The following is an 18,343-nucleotide window of genomic DNA, read 5'->3' as shown; positions in this document are numbered from 1 at the left end:
CTACTACATGAATAATTGCATTGCAGAGCCCTGTCCTCTTGTCTTTCGTCCTACGCGACCATCACACTGTTAGCCTCCGATCACGTGCATAGTTCCCCAATCCATATCCCTACTTTCATAAACCAAAAGGGACCACTCAAAGTTTGCTAACAGTAACTTTTATATTCTATGCAACCAATACCGGTATATCATCCCAATGTCAGATACCAAAAAAACGCCAATCATGCATTCATAATCTCTCCCATTTCCCCACCTCCACTCTTCCATCACATCAACCATCTTCCTCCACACACTCTCTCAGTAGTCCCTTCAATCAATCAACATACTCACTCCTCACCTTCTTCGCCCTCCTCTTGTTCGCCTTGAAATGCTTCTTACCACTCATCATCTGCATCTCCTTAGGATCCACATCCTTCTCCAACGCCGCCATCATCTTCGCCTTCCTGCCACTCAGCTCCTTCCCTTGCTCACTATACTTGTAGTGGAACGGCTGGTTAACCCTGCCCATCCCTTGTCCAGGGCCAAAAAACCGTTTGTCCATGCGCTGCGTCTTTGCACCTTGGACGGGTACACCACCGCCGTCGAGCTCGTCGTCCATGAGTGACATGTCGTCGGCCTCGGGACCAGCGAGGGAATGGTTACCAGGGAGGTTGGCGAGAGGGTGGTGGCGGCGCTTGGCGGGGAGGTGGTTTACGTCGTAGAGTTCGCGGTTGAAGTGCTTGGGGTCTAGCGGGGGATCGGTAGGTGGGGGGTGGCAGAAGAGAATCTTGCCCTTGACGTAGTCCTTGAGGATGTAGCGTGCAGCTCGTGACTCATCTGGTTGACCGAGACCTTGTGTGGAGAAACCTCGGGCAATGGCGTAGGCGCGGAGGACTTCGTCAGAGGTCAGAATGCCGGTTCCACCTTCTTCGATTGGTCGGGGGTGGATCTTCATTCCGTAGAGTGCCTCAAGGAAAGGTTGTGGGATGCGGCGTGCAACAAGACCGGCGGGACCAGTGTACTCGCGGAGTTGGTCGATTGGCAATACACCAGCACATACGAGTTCGGCTTTGGTTGTTGCAAAGTTAGGGAACACTAGACCAGGGCAATCACACAGGACAACCTTTTCGCTGAGATGGATGGTTTGGAAGTGCTTGGTCTTTCCGGGTGTGGCGGACACAGACACCTTCTTCGCACCGATCAAGGCGTTGATGGTGGACGACTTTCCGACGTTGGGGTAACCGACCAGACCAATTGATGTCTTTCGCGGCTCGCCATTGGGTCCGGTGTCAACATCGGGCGCATGTTGGAGGAAGAGGGCTTCGAGATCCTCGGTTGTCAGTATCCGTGTGCGCTCGTCGCCATCAGCCTCTGATCGGCTTGCGCCGGGTACATCGACGGTCTCTTCGTCCACCCACTGTTCCTTCTCCTCTTGCTTGTCTTGCAAGTTGATCTTTTTGGCTTCCTTGGCAAGCGCATCGGCCTCTTCTTCTGACTCATCTCCCATACCATCGTCGGTCAGCAACTCATCCGAGTCGACATCATCGTCCGACTCATCGTCCTCCAAAAGTCCAGCGCGGGCTTCGTTGATCTCTTTGGCGAGTTCAGCCGAGAAGAACTTGTAGTTGATGCCCGCTTCGGTAAAGTAATCGGCCCAGGCCTTTCGCTGCTCCAGCGTCATCATATCGGCCTTGTTGACCAGCAACAGGTTGTTCTTCTTGGGATCCACCTCCTTGACATAGTCTTCCAAGTCCTCGGATCGGAACATGAGCGGGTTTCGAGCGTCGACAATCTGCACAATCAGATCCGACCGCTCGATAACTCGCCACAACTGCCTCCAAACCTCGAGATTGCGCTCAAAGGGTGTCAGGAGGAGGTCGTTGTTCTCTTGTAGCTCAGCCAAGCCTCTCCGCCATTGTAGTAGGGACGCCCTCTCCTTCTCATCCAGCTCTTGCGGCGTAGTGTCCTTGTCCCAACGAGGCCGCCTCGGTACAGTCAATCTGTTCTTGTTCTCCTTGTGCCTCTTTGTGGCATTGCGCTCCTCCAGTGGCGAGAGAAGGTATGGGTTCTTCTGGTCCTTGTGAATGATCTTGACGTTGTTCATCTTCTCGGCGGTGAAGTCGGTTCCAGCCAACTCTGCAGTGGAAAGGAAGTCGTCGAGGGCGCCTTGTTCGGTGACGGACCGCATCTTCATGTACGACGCTTCCTTCTTCTCGTTCGTGATGTACTGTGAGTGTTAGTATGAGTCTTATTGTGTGTTCGACGAGACGCCTCTCAAGACACTGCGCATTGTGCCTACAGGTGCGCAGATGTTTGACCGCATAGATAACATACCTTTTCGCCATTCTGACCTGTTCGCTCGATACCCGCATTGAAGTTGCCCTTTCGCAGATTATCGCCCTTTCCCTTTGCGAACCTATCGTTCATCAGGCTGTTGCCCAGCCCGACGCTCTTTTTGGATTTGGCGAGCACCATATTTGCAGTCAAAAGTGTGTTTTGTGTGGTTGTGGTGGGTGTTCGTGACCCGATAGAGGGGTGAGTGGAAAGAGAAAGTTGCGACGGGAGTTGCCCCACCACGTCATTCACCGGCTGCCCTCGCCTAAATTATTTTTCTGAGCGCCCGACACGCCAAAAGACCCTTTGTAAGCGCTTTCCCCAGACTTCCACTGCAACCAACAACTCGCCACTGCCTTGAACATCATTGGGACGAGTCGCACAACCCGCCAAGATGCCTCGCCGAAAGTTCATGTAAGGAGAGAAATTTGGGTGCGCAATCGAAAAAGTACCCCGCTAACCCCGCGACAGCGATAAGAAGAACGCGACAAACTTTCGTCTCGTCCACCGCGCCCAAAATGACCCGCGGATCCACGACGAAGATGCCCCGCAGATGGTCTTCGCTGAGACCAGCGCACCCAACCAGCGCGAAGAGGACCAGCCCGCCGGAAGTTCACGTGCGTCGCAATACTCGTCCGTGACAGGACGTAGCGCAATCAAGTCAAGGCGCGACCTGGAAAGCGAATATGGCGACAAAGTACGGAAAAACGAGGGTGAAGCGGCCAACTATGGCATCTACTACGACGACAGCAAATACGACTACATGCAACACATGCGCGACCTGGGCTCCGGCGGCGGCGACGCATACTTTGTCGAGGCCAAAGCCGAGAAGAAGGGAAAGCAGAAGATGGATTTGGCCGACATGCTGCGCGACGCCTCGCTGAGCGACAGCAGAAGCCAGGCCGACCTCAGCGTGAGCAGCAACATCAGCAGTGTGAGCGACTTCTTCGGCGAAGACATGGCACCCTCAGAGTTCGTCCGCAAAACCACGTACCAAGACCAACAAAACATCCCCGACGCCCTCAGAGGATTCCAGCCAGACATGGACCCGCGCCTCCGCGAAGTACTGGAAGCGCTCGAAGACGAAGCCTACGTCGAAGACGACGAAGACATCTTCAACGACCTAACCCAAGACGGCTACGAAGTCGACCAACGAGAATTCGAGTTCACAGACTTTGACAACGCGGGAGACGACGACAGAAACCCCATGGACCGTTTCCTCGACGGCGACGACGACGCAGGCTGGGAATCCGACGACACAGTCAAAGCGCCTTCTCCCAGACAAAAGCCCGCCAGTGGCGAGATGCCCGCGCCAGACGAAGCACCCGCCCCAGCCGACGCGGCCGACCTCGCCTACCTAGACGAATTCAAGAAATTCAAACAAGACGTCAAAGCCGCCAAACCCCAGAACAACAACGATGCCGCCAACAGAGGAGGCATCCCCGATAACCAGTCCTTTATAACAGGCGCTTCAGGCCTAACTTCAGGCGGCCGCCACAAGAAGCGAAAGGGCGCAAAGACATCTACATCTGGCTACTCCATGTCTAGTTCTGCGCTCCACAGGACCGAAGGACTTACCTTGCTGGACCAGCGCTTCGACAAGATTGAAGAAGAGTATGCTGACGATGGGTTTGGAAATTACGATGACATGCCTGATGATGCGTCCATGGTCAGTGGAATGAGCAAGATGAGCAAAATGTCCGGTATGAGTGGTATGAGCGGGTGGTCTAGTTCAGAGGCACCTCCGCTGCGTAGCGATTTCGATAGCATCATGGATGATTTCTTGGGCAACCATCATAGTGTAGGTAAGAGTGGACGTAGGGTTAAGAAGGGTAAGCAGCAGAGTGGGCTGGAGCAATTGGAGGAGGTGAGGAGGGGGCTTGGGGCGCCGAGGGTGAAGCCGCAGGATAAGTTTAGTGTGTTGAGGGCGTGAGGTGTGGGATTTGAGCTAGCTGTTGGTGACTTGTTTTTTCTTTTCGTGTTGAGAAGGATGATATGATGGGTTATGAATGTATGCATTTGTTGGCGTTTAAGGGGGGATCGGGAAAAAGGGAATAAGGATTAGACAAAGGCTGGGATCATGTTATACCCATATCACAAGTACACAGTGGAATGAGAATCTAGACTTGACGTTCATAACTTCATTCGTTGATATCGTTCATGTCATGACTGCTCTCGCATGTCCAATCACATCATCCTCAATCTCCCTCACACCAAACCATCCCTTTCCCCCTCACCTCCTCTCTCTACCTGCACAGTATCTCAGCCTAAGCCTTAGGCTCAACACTTGCGCCCGCAACACCCCTCTGAAGCGTCTTCTTGCTAACCAGCCTGAACCCACCTACAAGCATAAGCAGGGCCAAGCTACCCAGCACAACTGCCAACGTAACAAACGCACCAATAACACCACCAATAGCAGGTGAGATATCGCTTCCACTACCACCGCTCTGCTGCGAAGCGCTCGCATCACCGTTGTTAACAAACGCCGCGCAAGAACCCGCCGTGTTACCACACTTGCCACACCACTGCTCGGTAGAGCTAATAGCAAACTCCTTGAGCTTATTCTGGAAAGTAGACCAAGATACAGCGTTATCGCTGCCGCCAAAGAGAGGGTACACAGCCGGCTCGCTCGCATTGCTCGCCGTGCCATTGTGGAACAGGAATCGTACTTGCAGGTCGTCTCCGCTGGGGAATCCAGAGTCGACGTTGGCGTTGGTGAAGAGCTCAAAGACCATGGAGCTCGCGTAGTCGACGACGCCGGTGAAGTCGTCAGACACCTTGGGCAGGTCTGCGAGACCGAAGAAAGACATGAAGGTGGCGTAGGCGCCGAATTGGATGCCGAATTTCTTGGCGCCAGAGGTGCTGATGATGTTGTTCATGTAAGAGAGGACTTCTCCGGCGAGTTGCATACCGGCGACTGCGCGCATGTTGTCGCTGACGTTGTAGGCAAGACCCCATTCGTGGGCGTTGGCGAGGGTAGCGATTTGGTGGAGCGTGGTGTTGGTCAAGGCGTCGTTGTTGGGGATGGAGCTGTTGTGGATCTCAGCTACGTGGATGGTGTCGTAGACTGTGGTTACATGTTAGTTTGGGGTATGAATCGACAAAGGCCTTGGTGAAGACATACCGACGTAGGCGTTCTTGAACGTTACCTGATCATCGGCCATGACGCCATTGATGGAGGGAATGAGGGATGCGTAGAAGTCACCAGTGCTGGACGCAAGGTTCTTGTAGTCTGCACTGTCAAAGTAGGAGTTTGAGCTCGTCTTTGCGTTTTGGCAGCTCGATGCATCTTGCAGCCAGCCGCTGTCCTCAGAGCCAGAACCCGTCTCGATGGTGTTGACGGGGATGAGCTGGTAGCCATCCATTGGCGCCTGCACGCTCTGGCCGTTGGCAAGTGTTGAGACAGTCTGGACCGGGGGGTACAGTCCCTGGAGGAAACCCATGGCTGAGTTCTGAAGGACATTGTCCACAGGTGCTTGGACCTGGAGCTGAGACAGCTTGACCTCATCCTCATTGATACCGCGGATCTTGGAGTCGCCAGAGAGGTAGCGTGAGCGGTAGTACTGGCCGGATGTGTAAACCTGCTCGTAACCGAGGGTAGTCAGGTTGGTGGGAGCAAGGGCCTTTGGAGTACGGTCACCATGGCGGTGGAAGATATAAGCTCCAAGAACGGTCTCAGCTGCCTCGGCGCCAGCGAGCATGGACAGAGCAGAAAGAGCAACAACAGACTTCATGGTGGGCAATTGATGTGAAAGCTTGTCAACGAAGGAAGCTATTCACAAGAGCGAATGGAGCAAAACGAACCCAGTACAAAGCGGCGAAACTCACGAGGCAGAGGTGGGATGGAGAAAGCAGTAAACAGCGGACGTCAAGGCATGACTTATACCAGCTATCTTCGCTGCATGCCCCGCTGAGTAAAGGAAATCAGCTCCGGAGTAAACAATAGCAGCTAGATAGCAAGAGTAATCACGTCCAATCCGAACAATCTCCAGCCCATGGCATAGCGGGGCACACGCATCGTGCTTTCCGAATCTCGCAGCGGGGGAGGGGCGGGTAGTAAGGGGGGGTTAGAGCGACCCACCCGCCGTGACAAGCTTTTTCCGCGCAACAGGCATCTCTGACCAAGAGCAACAGTCTGCGTGAATAAGTAACAGTCAGAATGACGGTGGCTTATTCACCCCTCGCTGCCGTACAATATCTCGCAGACGCCGCCGATTGGTACATCCATTACAGCGTCTGTCCCCGTGCTCCAGAACGCTTTCCAATCCACTTCTTCCGACGCGCTAAACTGATATGCCGAAAAAGAGCTTCGTCGACTGGGTGGTGCACTCGCTCTAGTACCTTTTTCCTTGTCTTTGTCGTGAAGTTTGTCGGTTACCAGCACCGGATCGCGTGCGATTTGCCCAGTCATGCGATCGACAACGGCTATCTGCGCGCATTCATCCACGAGGTTCTCGCAGCTGCTTAGCGGCAGGGTGAGGTAGCGCGTGTTGTAGCTTGCTAGTGCAACATAGATGTATATGACTAGCACGACCAGCCAGCACGGCACTGCGAGCGCCCACCACCGGTTAGGGTAGTAGTGAATTCCCATCTGATGCAGCATGGGAGCTGGCACGTAGGCCCAGAGGATGTACATAAGGAAAGCAGCAGAGCTGCCTAGGTACAGGGCAAAGCCGTAATATTCGTACGTAGGTACTTTCGGCGAGGCCCGGGGTACGGTCGGAGCATGCCGTGCCGAACTAGCGAGGTTCGTAGGTGTGCTTGTGCCTGTTGTATGCGAGCCTGCTCTTGTGTATCCTTCTACGTCGGACGAGTCTGGTGTCGTAGGCCTCGAGGTTGGGCGGCTGAACGCGGGGCGCAGGAGCGATGTCAACGAGGGTGACGGCGGGAGAGGCGTAGGCGGCCTGTTGTAGAAGGGCGGAAAGAGTGCAGTCGCGGTATGTTGAGGAAGGTGACTGTACGATTTAGATGTGTACAACGGCCGAGATGTAGGCGGTGGCTCCTCGTCGTCCTCTTCGTCCTCGCTCGCTATATCCTCTACCGCGAACGAGTCTTCGTCTTCATCCTGATTGTCCTCTACAGACGCTGCCTCGGAGAGAGCGCTGTTCGATATCGGCGACAAGGGACTTGCTCCTGGTCGGGTTGCGGAGCGTGGAGGGGATGCCACAGTGTGGTCATCGCGACTTTGCCCATCGAATGACCCTAAAGTAGGTAGGTTAGGCGTCGATTTGGAGTAGAACCCCGAAGGAGCAGAGTCCCCTCTACTATGGGGCGGCATGTCGTTAAGGTGTAGTTTGGCGCGAAGTCCAGACGTACCTCATGCACTTATCGCGTGCTTGAGCCTCTCAATTACGCGTTCGCGCTAGCGGAACGGTTCCGCATCAATCTGCCTAATGGCATCTCACAATGTTTGAGGTCTGATACTAACTGCAGTATTATTTAGTACGAACAAGAACATCACGTGCGTGTAAAGAGTCCTGTAGTGTATATCTGGCTCAAAGTCTCTATGGCTTGATGGTTATCATGAGGCTATTCTGGCCTGTATTTCGCATCGTCATACCCTGATAGTAGACACCAGTATCTCAGAACTTCTAAGTCAACGACTAAGGAAAGCCCGATAGGAACATTTTTCTGGGTTTACTAGCTTTGTCGCTGTCACGATTTGAGACGAAGACATGAACGAGTCTGTGAGCCAAATGCGTCATTACAGCAGAGATGAAATGTCAGAAAGGGGTGTAGTACATGGAAACGTACCTATTCTGCGCTAAACAGGATCATCAAGAGGCTTACCGTCGATCAGCTTGTCAAGGGATATGATTCGCGTATTATGTTCGTAAACTCGACGCTTGGTATTGCTCTTGACCGAGCGGCATCAGCTATATATTCCTTGGCGCTTGGCCAGGAAAAGTCCAACTGCAGCTTGTCATCCTACCCTTGACTACGGCGTTTTCGAGTTTCTCTTCGCAAAACTCGCGACACTGCATGACATCATTGTTAAGATACCCGTCCAGAGAGCTAACAATCTTCCAGTATGTTAGCGCTTACCTTGTTTACGGCCCTCATATCCACCGTGCTGCTCAACGGCAGTGTCTCAACTCACTCCAGTCATGTTTAGCAAAATGGCACCTGCATCTCCGGAGGAAACTCTTAAGCATGCTAGTATGAGCCTCATTCGGCACTCCACCTTGTCTTGGCCCGCCGAATACTGCCATTGTCGTCTGGAGTGTTGTCTTCCAGTATTTTACGGGCAATTGGAATTGTTTCGGCGACCCCTTCTTGGTACAACTCTGCTGCTTCGGGGGCTCAGCCACTGCGCTCCGAGTCAGAGTCTCCATCGCCAATCCTTTACTGTTGGAAACTTCAGCATGTCGAATGGCAAAGTCTCTACAGACAACACAATCCACATTATTGGAGCGTCTGACTTTGTCGTAGCTATCGAATCCAGCTGGTTTCATCTTGTCTTGTTCAGTTTTTGTTCTACCTCAAAGAGCTTGGTTGGACAGTTAGGTACCACGCTAACATCGCTGCCTGACTAACAAGAGGGTACTGTCGCCTTTAGATCTTACCACTACCCAAGAAGCGCCGCGACGGTCTAACCGCTAGCTAATCTCATATTGTTTCCTCTTTTGATCACCATCGTATCGCGAATCTGTAAAGGATAGGAGAGACGATCTGCCTAGGGATAAACGTTATCCCAGAAGTGGTCAGAATGTCGATCAGTACCCTGACCAGTAAGGAGGATAACGCCCGGCCTGACTTCGGCTTAGTCATTGCCTAGACCGAACTGCTACTGCTTACAACGCTTGTTCTCAACTTGGCCTTCTATCCAGACTTCGTTAGCTGGCCAAGTTCAAGGAGAAGTTGGGCGGGCTTATGGTGGAAGGAAATGTGCTTGGGGACAACACTTTCAGGGTTACGTTGTGACCGAGCATTGCCCTTTAGGAGCAGTACGTATACGAGATGATGGAAGATTACAGACGACCATTGTCATAGCTTTCTGTCAGTTCTAAGTAAAAGACAGTTGTAGTGGTGAGTTGGTAATGAAGTCTAGCAATAGGCTATACCATGAGATGGCCATTTCTGAGAGATCTTACGAGATGCCATATATCTCGGCCAATCGCGTACGATGACTTCAGAATGAGGCTCGAGGTCCTGTTGTCTGAGTGCTTGGCTTGTAAGAAAAGAAGACCCACACACAAGTAGCTACACCGCGATGTTGCACGGTATATCTCGCAGTACGCCGACGGAGATTCACTCGGTGCTGATCGCAACAGTACACAACTTATCCGACACAGTATATACCTCATACAACTTACCCGACACGGTATAGACTCATACATCTTGTGAACAGTATAAGTATCACGGTCATAGTCACTCAGTTCCTAATCAGCACCTTCTACATCATCATCTTCAGCCAACACTCTACTATCTTCACTTCATCCAAAGTATTCTCATACTTTCAGCCATCATGCAATTCTCCAAGATCAGCTGCTTGAGCGTTCTCGCTCTTGCGTCTTCGGCCATGGCCGCCGCTGACCCTGTCGTAAACGTCGAGGGATCGGTCGAGGTTGTCCCAGTGAGAAAGACCAGCTGAAGATAATGGGTATTGCATAAGCTAACTTGCAAGAAGGATGTGGTTGAGAAGCGACTTGCTCCTATCGCCATTGCGCTCATCAAGGTCATCGGCGGACAGCTTCTTGCAGGTGCTGCTAAGATCGCAGTCGATGCGACCAAGGCCCACCTGGAGGTTGAGAAGGCCGACTTCAACAACTTCGATGACGTAGGTCGATGCCAAATATTTTTTTGAATCTTGCTGACAACTCGCACTAGGCTCGTGAGGCTTTCACGAAATCATTGAGCAAGGATCTCTACGAGAAGAGAGTAGCTGGCGTGAAGGGTGTAGCTTGCTACAACGGCCCCTATGCTTTCAGCTCAGGTGCCTCGTACGAGGGCCCCATTACTGTCAAGTTCGAGTGGGACATGTACAACACCGAGTAAGTCTAGTGCTCTTTTGCTAGCCGAAGGAATCCCTTTCTAACAGTTCTCTACTAGCTACGACTGCTTCGAGATCAAATCCGGTACTGCAATCAACAAGGGTGATGGAGGATTCATCAACGTAAGTTTCAACTCAAATTCATATCAGACTTCGATACTAAGCTGTTATTAGATTGCCTACTACGGTCAATGCCAGCATGCTGGTGCTGAATACCGCTGCTAAGTGCATTCTTGCTTGAATCACCTTTTAGGTGGTACCAGCAGCGGAAATCACAGGGAGTAGAGAGACTATAGTTCAGTTCAAGCGTCGGGGTTAAACTCAGAAGCTCTTATGTTTCTATATCTTAAGAGCGGACAGTATAATGTTACAGTGTAGTCATTTCCAACCATGTCCCAGAATACAAATGAATGACCGCTATCGTATACATCAGGCTCCCGAGGCTGACTTGGAAGCGGTTTTACCCACTTGTGGAGTGGAGTTATTTCACAAGGAATGAGGTTTGCGCCGCTCCTGATTAGGTCTAGCGTAGATCCAGCACACGCTTATCACCCGAGCTGAGTTCTAGGAAAGCAGCTCTTTGACACTTATCAAGCAACAACAGCAACCTCGAAGAACCGCGGCAAGTCCATCATCTAGTAGAAGGGCCGTCTGTTCAACGGGAATCTACACTGCGCGCTATTGTGGTGGCCGATGCGATCGAAGATGTGCGCGCCACGTCCACTGGTACTGGATTCACGCAGAGCGCCGCGTTGCTCCCGATTTTCGCAACGCGAGGGATGCCTATGCAGTACTATGCAGCGCACGAGGGACATGGCGAGCGAAATGGCCACATGAATGGAGCCTTCGACATGGTCATCTGTAATGTGTATCTTCCCAAGGAGTTAGTGTAGTGCTCGAAGAGTCCGATTCACATACCTACTTCTCGTCGCCCAAGTTCCGCGATCCGCAAAGTGAGCATCCCTCTGGACGAGGATCAATGCCACAAGTGTATACTCCCTTCTGATCCAAACATATTGCGATGATTGTGGTTGAGATACTACCGGTGTCTCCTCCACATCCAACCGAGCTGTCTCTGTCAGTATGATCACTCTCACGGTCCACTGGGGTAGGTACTTACGCTGCTTCTTAGCGCGCAGTCGTCTCTGGCGGAGCATATGTGCAGCGACCAGGATAAATATAGGCGTGCAGCTTGCGAGAAGAGCAAGCACGGAAATCGTGTTGTCTTTCGACCAGGTCATCGTCAGGTGTGCGGGTTTTTCGAGGTCGCCAAGTTAGACAGGATTGCCGGTCTGCTGGTTCACAGCGGTCTGTCGCGTCAAACATATCTACTGACAGAAAAGCAGATTTCCAAGAGAGGATTCCAGTTCAGATTCGGAGATTGCTATCAGGATTCCGAAATTTCGAGATTTCCGTCCGGTGTCGTTGAGGCTTGGTCGTTTAGAATCAGAATCCTAATCCAGATTTGAGCGACGCTGCTGAGGAAAACAGACTCTATCCACAAATGCGCCAAGTGAAACTAATGCGCTGGCAAGATATTGAGATTTGAGCCTCGCATCATGAACGAGTGACGCTAAGAATTTCGGATTCCGATTCAGGTGAGGTCAAGCGTGGAGAAATCTGATTTGAGCGAGGCTGAGCATGCTGAAATCAGATTTCGGTGGGCGCAGTCGTGACGATCACGACGGATCAGCCACACGAGTAGGCTTCAGATCAGATTTCGCTTCATGGAGTTGCATACAGTCGTAAGCACTCTAGGCTGTTTTGGGTCAGCATGCATGAGTTGGGTGGCTGAATTCAGATTACGAACGCCACCTGGGCAGTGACATCACGTGCGTTCCTACAACAGACGCAGGTGCCCCGCCTTCAGCCTGATGCCAAACATTACCTCCTTACTGACATCGATAGCTCTGCTCATGTGGATGTCTCTACTTACATCAAGACCTTTCCGTCTGCTTCACAAATTCCCTTGTCCAACGTAGCAATGACGGAGAACAGATACTCACAACGTATCCCGAGGCGGACGTGGGACATACACAAACACAACATCCTGCGATTATACCTCTTGGAGAACAGGCCGCTGAACGCAGTCAAGGATATGATGCACTCTGAATACGGGTTCTCGGCAACGTAAGTGCATGGCAAAACAACGAGTAGCCACTTATCAATCACGAAGGGTATGTATTAACTTACAGATAGCAAATCCCAGTACGAGACAAGGCTGAAGAAATGGAGTTGCTACAAATATGCAGCTGCACATGATCGCCGTACTAAAGCACCAGTCCTTGACAACCAGGGAGCGGAAGGTTTAGTAAGAGAAGGATACACACAAGGGCCTGATAGCGACGCGCCCACTGAGAGTAAGAGCTCAGATACTCCCAAATACTGCGTGTTATTAACCGTTCTATATAGCGCATTCGAATCCACAGAACATTCCGATCCGAGTCTCTTCTCCACACCACACCACTCTAAAGCCATCTCCACTAAGTCATCTTCCTCCCAGGATCTCATCCTCGGCCTCACTCGATGATTTACTCAATGTCCCATCTTTCTCCATGAATAGTGTCAATCTTCAATCTTCTACATCACATTGCGAACTTGAATCACTCGTCTCCCAGGACCCCACATGGACCTCGAAAACAGCCGTCGCTGCAAATGGTCTGTTTCATTCCGCGTTGCACATGAACATCGACGTAGACACCAGCTCAGCGTCATCAGTAAACTCACACGATATGGAGCTACCTGGAGACTTGGGCAGTCTGTCTTTCTCTTCAAGCATAATGTATGCTCGTGGTTTCATGGGGCAGAACGATATTAGGTCCTCAAACTCGAACATCTTCCTGGACGACTCCTCACTACGCGAAACAATTTATCAAGGCGGATTCTCTATACCTGATTTCGCAACCTCAATGTTTCCAGTCATTTCGCGTATGTTTCCGAGAGCAGTAGCTTCCCCTCGTCTAGTCATACTTGGCAACAACAGTACATTTGAATCTGCACTCAGAAACATGGCCGGTCCCAGTACGTTGCAGCTTGTTCGCCAGCAGAGCATGGATCATCAGATCATTTACATGATCTTTCATCGACTAATTAATGATAGCGATGCTTTCCAGGTACTCGATGAACCGAAGACGGAGCTTGATCAAGTTTTCAAGACGGGCATATCATATTGCTTCTCTCTTGGAAACCGCGTCCTTCGCGGTCTTATAGATTCTACCCCGTCACCTTACGACCTAGCTTTGATGCAAAACATCTTCCGCGCAGCGCTAGTCCTGAGTAATGAGCGCATCTTGAGTTACGTTTTGGACATGCATCAAGCGAGTCTCGCCAACCAACCCTTTTTCATCGGAGACTTCGAGTACTATCCATTGGAGTACGCGGCTTCTAAAGGGCACATTAAAGCAACAAAAGCGCTTCTCGAACACGGCGCTGATCCAAATCGGCAAACAAGCGACTACGGATATCTAAACAGGATTCTAGGAATACCATGGGAACAAAAAGATCGTCAAGTAGGAGTCCAAATTCTTCGACTCTTGATTGACCACGGTCTGGAGTCCAACCCTCGCGAACTCAGAAGAAGAATAGGTGTTGCCAGCAGAGATGAATTGTCAATATTAGTTACTCACTGCTTGGACAAAAGTTTCCCAACTTTCTTTCACTGCTACGGTTTAACACTGCTTCTACTCGAACGAGAGTGGGAAGATCCATTATCCAAGACACTGGAAGTCATTCTGAACCAAGCCTTCTTGCAAATCGATGGTCAGAAAGCGATTTGGGACTCAGTATTGTCAATCTCCCTTTCTGCTGCAATACTACTCAGCCGCGCGTCAGCAGTGAATGTACTGCTTTCGATGGGTGCAGCTCCAGACACACACTGCTTGATCAGTGCTGCTCAGGTTAATGATGTGCAGCTGCTCAAGGAATTCTTGAGCCGTGGTCTGGACCCCAACGTCAAAGTGCCGGTAGTGAGTCATAATTACGAAGTGCCTCATGCAAATATGTGGCGTCGGGACTCAGATAGCACTGCGCTTAGTGAGTCTATTGTGAAACGCTCCTCTGGAGCGTTCCTAGTACTTCACGAGCGAGGATTTGTCTCAAGTCTATCTCATCAACCGACCGCATTTGCCACGGCCTTCGTAGCAGCGTGTCAGGTTGGCGACAGCATTCTGCTTGATGAACTTCTTTCATTGCCAAACTTCCCACGGAGGCAGGAGAAGCTAGGACAAGCCATCCAGGGTGCCATTAACGGAGATCAATATCATATTATCGAGAAGCTCCTGTCTGTGGGAATGAAGCCGAACATAGAAAGTTTGGACCTAGCAATCCAGAAAAGAAAGCTGCCAACTGTTATCCTCTTGGCCAGATACATGGGCAATTCTTTATCTCGAGGAATGCAACAGGGCATACACAAAACTACAGCACTCTTCCAAGCTATACGATGGGGTGACCAGACAGCTAGCGAGCACGTACTCAAGATCGGGCACCCTGTCAACGTGTGCGATGTAATGCGGGGCGACGGGCTCAAGGACTGGGACTTATTGCCAGAAGTCCTAGCGCTAGCGCCTAACCTAGATGGACTCTGGCGATATACTCCTCTGAGTGCTGCCATCTTAACCAGAAACAGTACCGCAGTGAAAGCTTTGATGGCTTACGGTGTGCAGTCTGTGTTGTTCAGCGCACATCACACATCTCAAGAACACGTCTCAACACAACATCCAGCTTACGAGAGAGAGGTATGGATTTTGACCCCGCTGGCTGCTGCTGTCGTCGTAAACGACCTTCATTTGATAAGAGAGATCTTGCGCATGGGAGCAGATCCCTTTGATAACAGCGCTCTTTTCTCATGCGCTATGGTTGACTGTCGAGATGAGGTCATCGCATTGCTGCTTTCTGCTTTTAGGACACGATATCCAGATGGAGCGCGATCTTTCGGGTCGGACGCACTATACCAGACCGTAAGACGTGGCAATATGCAGTTGCTCCAGCTACTTGCTAAAGATGTTGACCTCATTGGACGAGTCGAGAAATATCGCGAACCCATTGATCGGAGATCTGTTCGGTTGAAAGATACCGCGTACACCAGTCCACTGGCTGAGGCAGTACGTCGCTATAATGACAGCGATAGTGCTGGCGCTATGCTCGACCATCTTCTGCCCCTAGTTCGGAATCACGATGCTGTTATACACAAATCATACAAGCATGGTGTCATGACTCCTCTACTCTACGCGATCTCTCTGGGTTCATTGGCAACCGTCCGGAAGTTGCATCAGACTGGCGCAAACATATCCTTACCAGCCGAATGGCTAATCGATCGAACACCACTACAAGCAGCATCAGCAGCCGGAAGCAAAGACATCGTCGAATACCTCCTTCGTGAAGGCGCCGACCCGAATGAACCTCCAGCAGACCACGCCGGAGCAACAGCCATCCAACTAGCCGCAATTACAGGGAAAATTGGCGTAGCGACGGTTCTACTGGATGCTAGAGCTGACATCAACGCACCACCAGCCTTTTGCGACGGCAGAACCGCCTTCGAGGGGGCTACAGAAAATGGACGTATTGAGATGATGATCTTTCTCGTCAGTCGAGGCGCAGATCTTCTCTCGCATGGGAGTATACAATATCGAAGAGCTGTCGAGTTTGCAGAGGACAATGCACAGCATGCTGCAAGAAAGCTCGCGGATGAGCTGTACAAACAGGTCTTAGCGAGCCAGGTAACAGGTTCCATTGATATGGGTAGGGACGCATGGGCTGGCCCCGACATGGGCAGCTATAGAGATTTCCTCTCGTGAAGATATTCATAGTTATTCCTTCATGTTCTCATCAGTGTTTCTTAGTCTACAAGAGTATAGAATTGCTCTTGGACCTTCGTGAAGAGTTCTGATTCGTATGGCAAAGTTCATTGGTCTTTCCCTTGGGGAACGACTGATGGAAAGGGTTTTGTTTTGTTTCACAGTGTTCTTTTAGTCAAAGACCTTCCGTTCCGAGCAACGTCATGTAAATCAAGCATCATCATCATGTGAATACCCATCACAAACGATACCCACAGATCTTGGTAGATGGGACAAAATGCTATTGTCACGAATCTATACTTAACTAACTAGCCATCTACAGCTTACTCGCCTCCCCACTCGTCCTGTTAAGATACAACGGATCCCTCGGCTCAATACCATACTTCCTGCACAACTCCTCACCCTTCTTCTGCTGCGCCTCAATCCTCTGCTTATGCGCCAACCCCCTCTTATTCTCATTCTTACCCAACTGCAGCAAATGCACCTCATCCGGCCCATCCACAATCCTCATCGTACGACCACTCGACCACATCTGCGCGAGCGGCGTATCCTGACTAACACCCGCACCACCGTAAGCCTGCATCGCCCAGTCGATGACCTTGAGGTTGACTTCGGGGACAAGGACCTTGACTTCGGCAATCTCCTTGAGCGCGCCCTTTGCATTCGTCTCGTCAATCTTGATAGCGGCGTTCAAGACGGCAAGACGCGCAGCATCGATTTCGATGCGTGAGCGGGCGACGCGCTCGAGCATGATGCCGTGCTTGTTGAGCAGCTGGCCAAACGGCTTCTTGCGCTCGTCGTTGATGCGCGCCAGGAACCATTCTAGCGCCTTCTCGGCAGATCCAATGCTGCGCATGGCGTGGTGGATACGGCCGGGTCCGAGACGGCCTTGAATGATTTCGAAACCGCGGCCCTCGCCGAGCACCATGTTGCTGGCGGGGACACGGACGTTCTCAAAGGTAACGTGGCCGTGGCCGTGGGGCGCGTCGTCGAAACCCATGACTGAGAGCATGCGGTGGATCGTCACACCGGGGGTGTCGTTGGAGACGAGGATGACGGATTGCTGCTTGTATTTGTCGGGGTTGTTGGGGTCCGTCTTTCCGAGGACGATGAAGATCTTGCAGCGAGGGTCGCCAATGCCTGATGACCACCATTTCTGGAGAGGTGTTAGTGGGGTGGAGGATGGGGTGGGTTGAATGCAGACTAACCTGGCCGTTCAAGACGTAATGGTCGCCGTCCTTCTTGATGGTCATCTCAATGTTGGTAGCATCACTCGACGCAACCTGAGGCTCCGTCATCAAGAACGCAGACCTGATCTTGCCCTGGAGCAGCGGGTCCAGCCACTTCCTCTTCTGTGCCTCGGTACCGTACTTGGCAATGACCTCCATGTTGCCGGTATCAGGAGCAGCGCAGTTGACAGCCTCAGACGCTGTCCGGCTCTTGCCCAGGTACTCAGCCATGAGTCCGTACTCCAAGTTACTGAAACCAGCACCCTCCTTGAAGTGTGCTTTCGGCAGGAACATGTTCCACAGTCCGAGTTCTTGTGCCCGCTTCTTCAAGTCCTCGATTATGGATGGATGTGACGAAAAGCGCTCTTGGACCGTCTGGCCGATCTGGCGCACGTAAACAGCGTCGGCGGGGATGCATTCTTCCTCGACAAACTTCTCTACCTATGCAGACGTTAGTATACCGTGTGGCGTAGCTTGTAGGGCATCTCACAATATCGAGAGTCTTCGCCGCTCTCTCGCTGACGAATGGCCGCGCGATGGCGGGAATGCGCTGAGAGGCGGAGACATGGCCATTCTGGCTGTTGCTCAGCAAGTCCATGGCGCGGTCGTACGGTACAGACATGATTGCTGTCTGTAAGAGAGAGTATGAGGTATGGAGGAAGTTCAGGGAGGAAATCCGGGGTAGTTTAACAAAAGATGCGGAGACGAGTCGTCCATGGCTACTGCTTCGGTCATTGACGTTGGGGAGCTAAGAGTTGCCGAGGTACGATCTGGAACATCTCCGCTTTGGACCTCGTAATCAGCCAGACTCACACCACGAAGGCATGATACTTTGCCGATGGGAAATGCACTCCAGGGAAACATGTCGTTGGCCGAGGCATTGATGGAGTGATGGTGTTGAAGATGTTGCAGTTGTACTTGGCGATGGGTGCGCCATGAACGCGACGCCGCCGTTACGCGTGGCGCGCTTTGTTCAACCTCCCAACGAGACGTGAAGCCTTATATATATATATGTA

General features: G+C 51.7%; 7 protein-coding genes across 7 annotated transcripts; 3 read left to right on the top strand and 4 right to left on the bottom strand.

Annotated features, from left to right (window-relative positions):
- Positions 1-313: 313 nt before the first annotated feature.
- Positions 314-2,454, bottom strand: AA0111_g12261 (Large subunit GTPase 1; the record flags this gene model as incomplete). The annotated part of the gene is made up of 2 exons (XM_028646220.1): positions 314-2,206; positions 2,314-2,454. The coding sequence occupies 2 exons, from the start codon at positions 2,452-2,454 to the stop codon at positions 314-316; spliced, it is 2,034 nt and encodes a 677-aa protein (XP_028500144.1).
- A 253-nt stretch (positions 2,455-2,707) lies between these two features.
- AA0111_g12260 (hypothetical protein) lies at positions 2,708-4,246 on the top strand (the record flags this gene model as incomplete). Its single annotated transcript, XM_028646219.1, has 2 exons — positions 2,708-2,727; positions 2,785-4,246. 2 exons carry the CDS (start codon positions 2,708-2,710, stop codon positions 4,244-4,246), a joined length of 1,482 nt encoding a protein of 493 aa, XP_028500143.1.
- A 334-nt stretch (positions 4,247-4,580) lies between these two features.
- AA0111_g12259 (hypothetical protein) lies at positions 4,581-6,047 on the bottom strand (the record flags this gene model as incomplete). Its single annotated transcript, XM_028646217.1, has 2 exons — positions 4,581-5,380; positions 5,438-6,047. The coding sequence occupies 2 exons, from the start codon at positions 6,045-6,047 to the stop codon at positions 4,581-4,583; spliced, it is 1,410 nt and encodes a 469-aa protein (XP_028500126.1).
- A 440-nt stretch (positions 6,048-6,487) lies between these two features.
- AA0111_g12258 (hypothetical protein) lies at positions 6,488-7,591 on the bottom strand (the record flags this gene model as incomplete). Its single annotated transcript, XM_028646216.1, has 1 exon — positions 6,488-7,591. One exon carries the CDS (start codon positions 7,589-7,591, stop codon positions 6,488-6,490), a length of 1,104 nt encoding a protein of 367 aa, XP_028500127.1.
- A 2,190-nt stretch (positions 7,592-9,781) lies between these two features.
- Positions 9,782-10,531, top strand: AA0111_g12257 (hypothetical protein; the record flags this gene model as incomplete). The annotated part of the gene is made up of 5 exons (XM_028646215.1): positions 9,782-9,889; positions 9,944-10,093; positions 10,144-10,307; positions 10,366-10,429; positions 10,481-10,531. 5 exons carry the CDS (start codon positions 9,782-9,784, stop codon positions 10,529-10,531), a joined length of 537 nt encoding a protein of 178 aa, XP_028500125.1.
- Positions 10,532-12,861: 2,330 nt separating this feature from the next.
- AA0111_g12256 (hypothetical protein) lies at positions 12,862-16,098 on the top strand (the record flags this gene model as incomplete). Its single annotated transcript, XM_028646214.1, has 1 exon — positions 12,862-16,098. The coding sequence occupies one exon, from the start codon at positions 12,862-12,864 to the stop codon at positions 16,096-16,098; it is 3,237 nt and encodes a 1,078-aa protein (XP_028500136.1).
- A 316-nt stretch (positions 16,099-16,414) lies between these two features.
- AA0111_g12255 (Acyl-CoA dehydrogenase family member 11) lies at positions 16,415-17,949 on the bottom strand (the record flags this gene model as incomplete). Its single annotated transcript, XM_028646213.1, has 3 exons — positions 16,415-17,254; positions 17,307-17,768; positions 17,818-17,949. The coding sequence occupies 3 exons, from the start codon at positions 17,947-17,949 to the stop codon at positions 16,415-16,417; spliced, it is 1,434 nt and encodes a 477-aa protein (XP_028500124.1).
- Between the last annotated feature and the right edge of the window lie 394 nt (positions 17,950-18,343).

The sequence above is a fragment of the Alternaria arborescens genome (assembly GCF_004154835.1).
Source record: "Alternaria arborescens strain FERA 675 chromosome Unknown contig_72, whole genome shotgun sequence".
Classification (NCBI taxonomy): Eukaryota; Fungi; Ascomycota; class Dothideomycetes; order Pleosporales; family Pleosporaceae; genus Alternaria; species Alternaria arborescens.
Note: the sequence above shows the minus strand (reverse complement) of the source record. Positions and strands in the feature narration are given on the sequence as shown.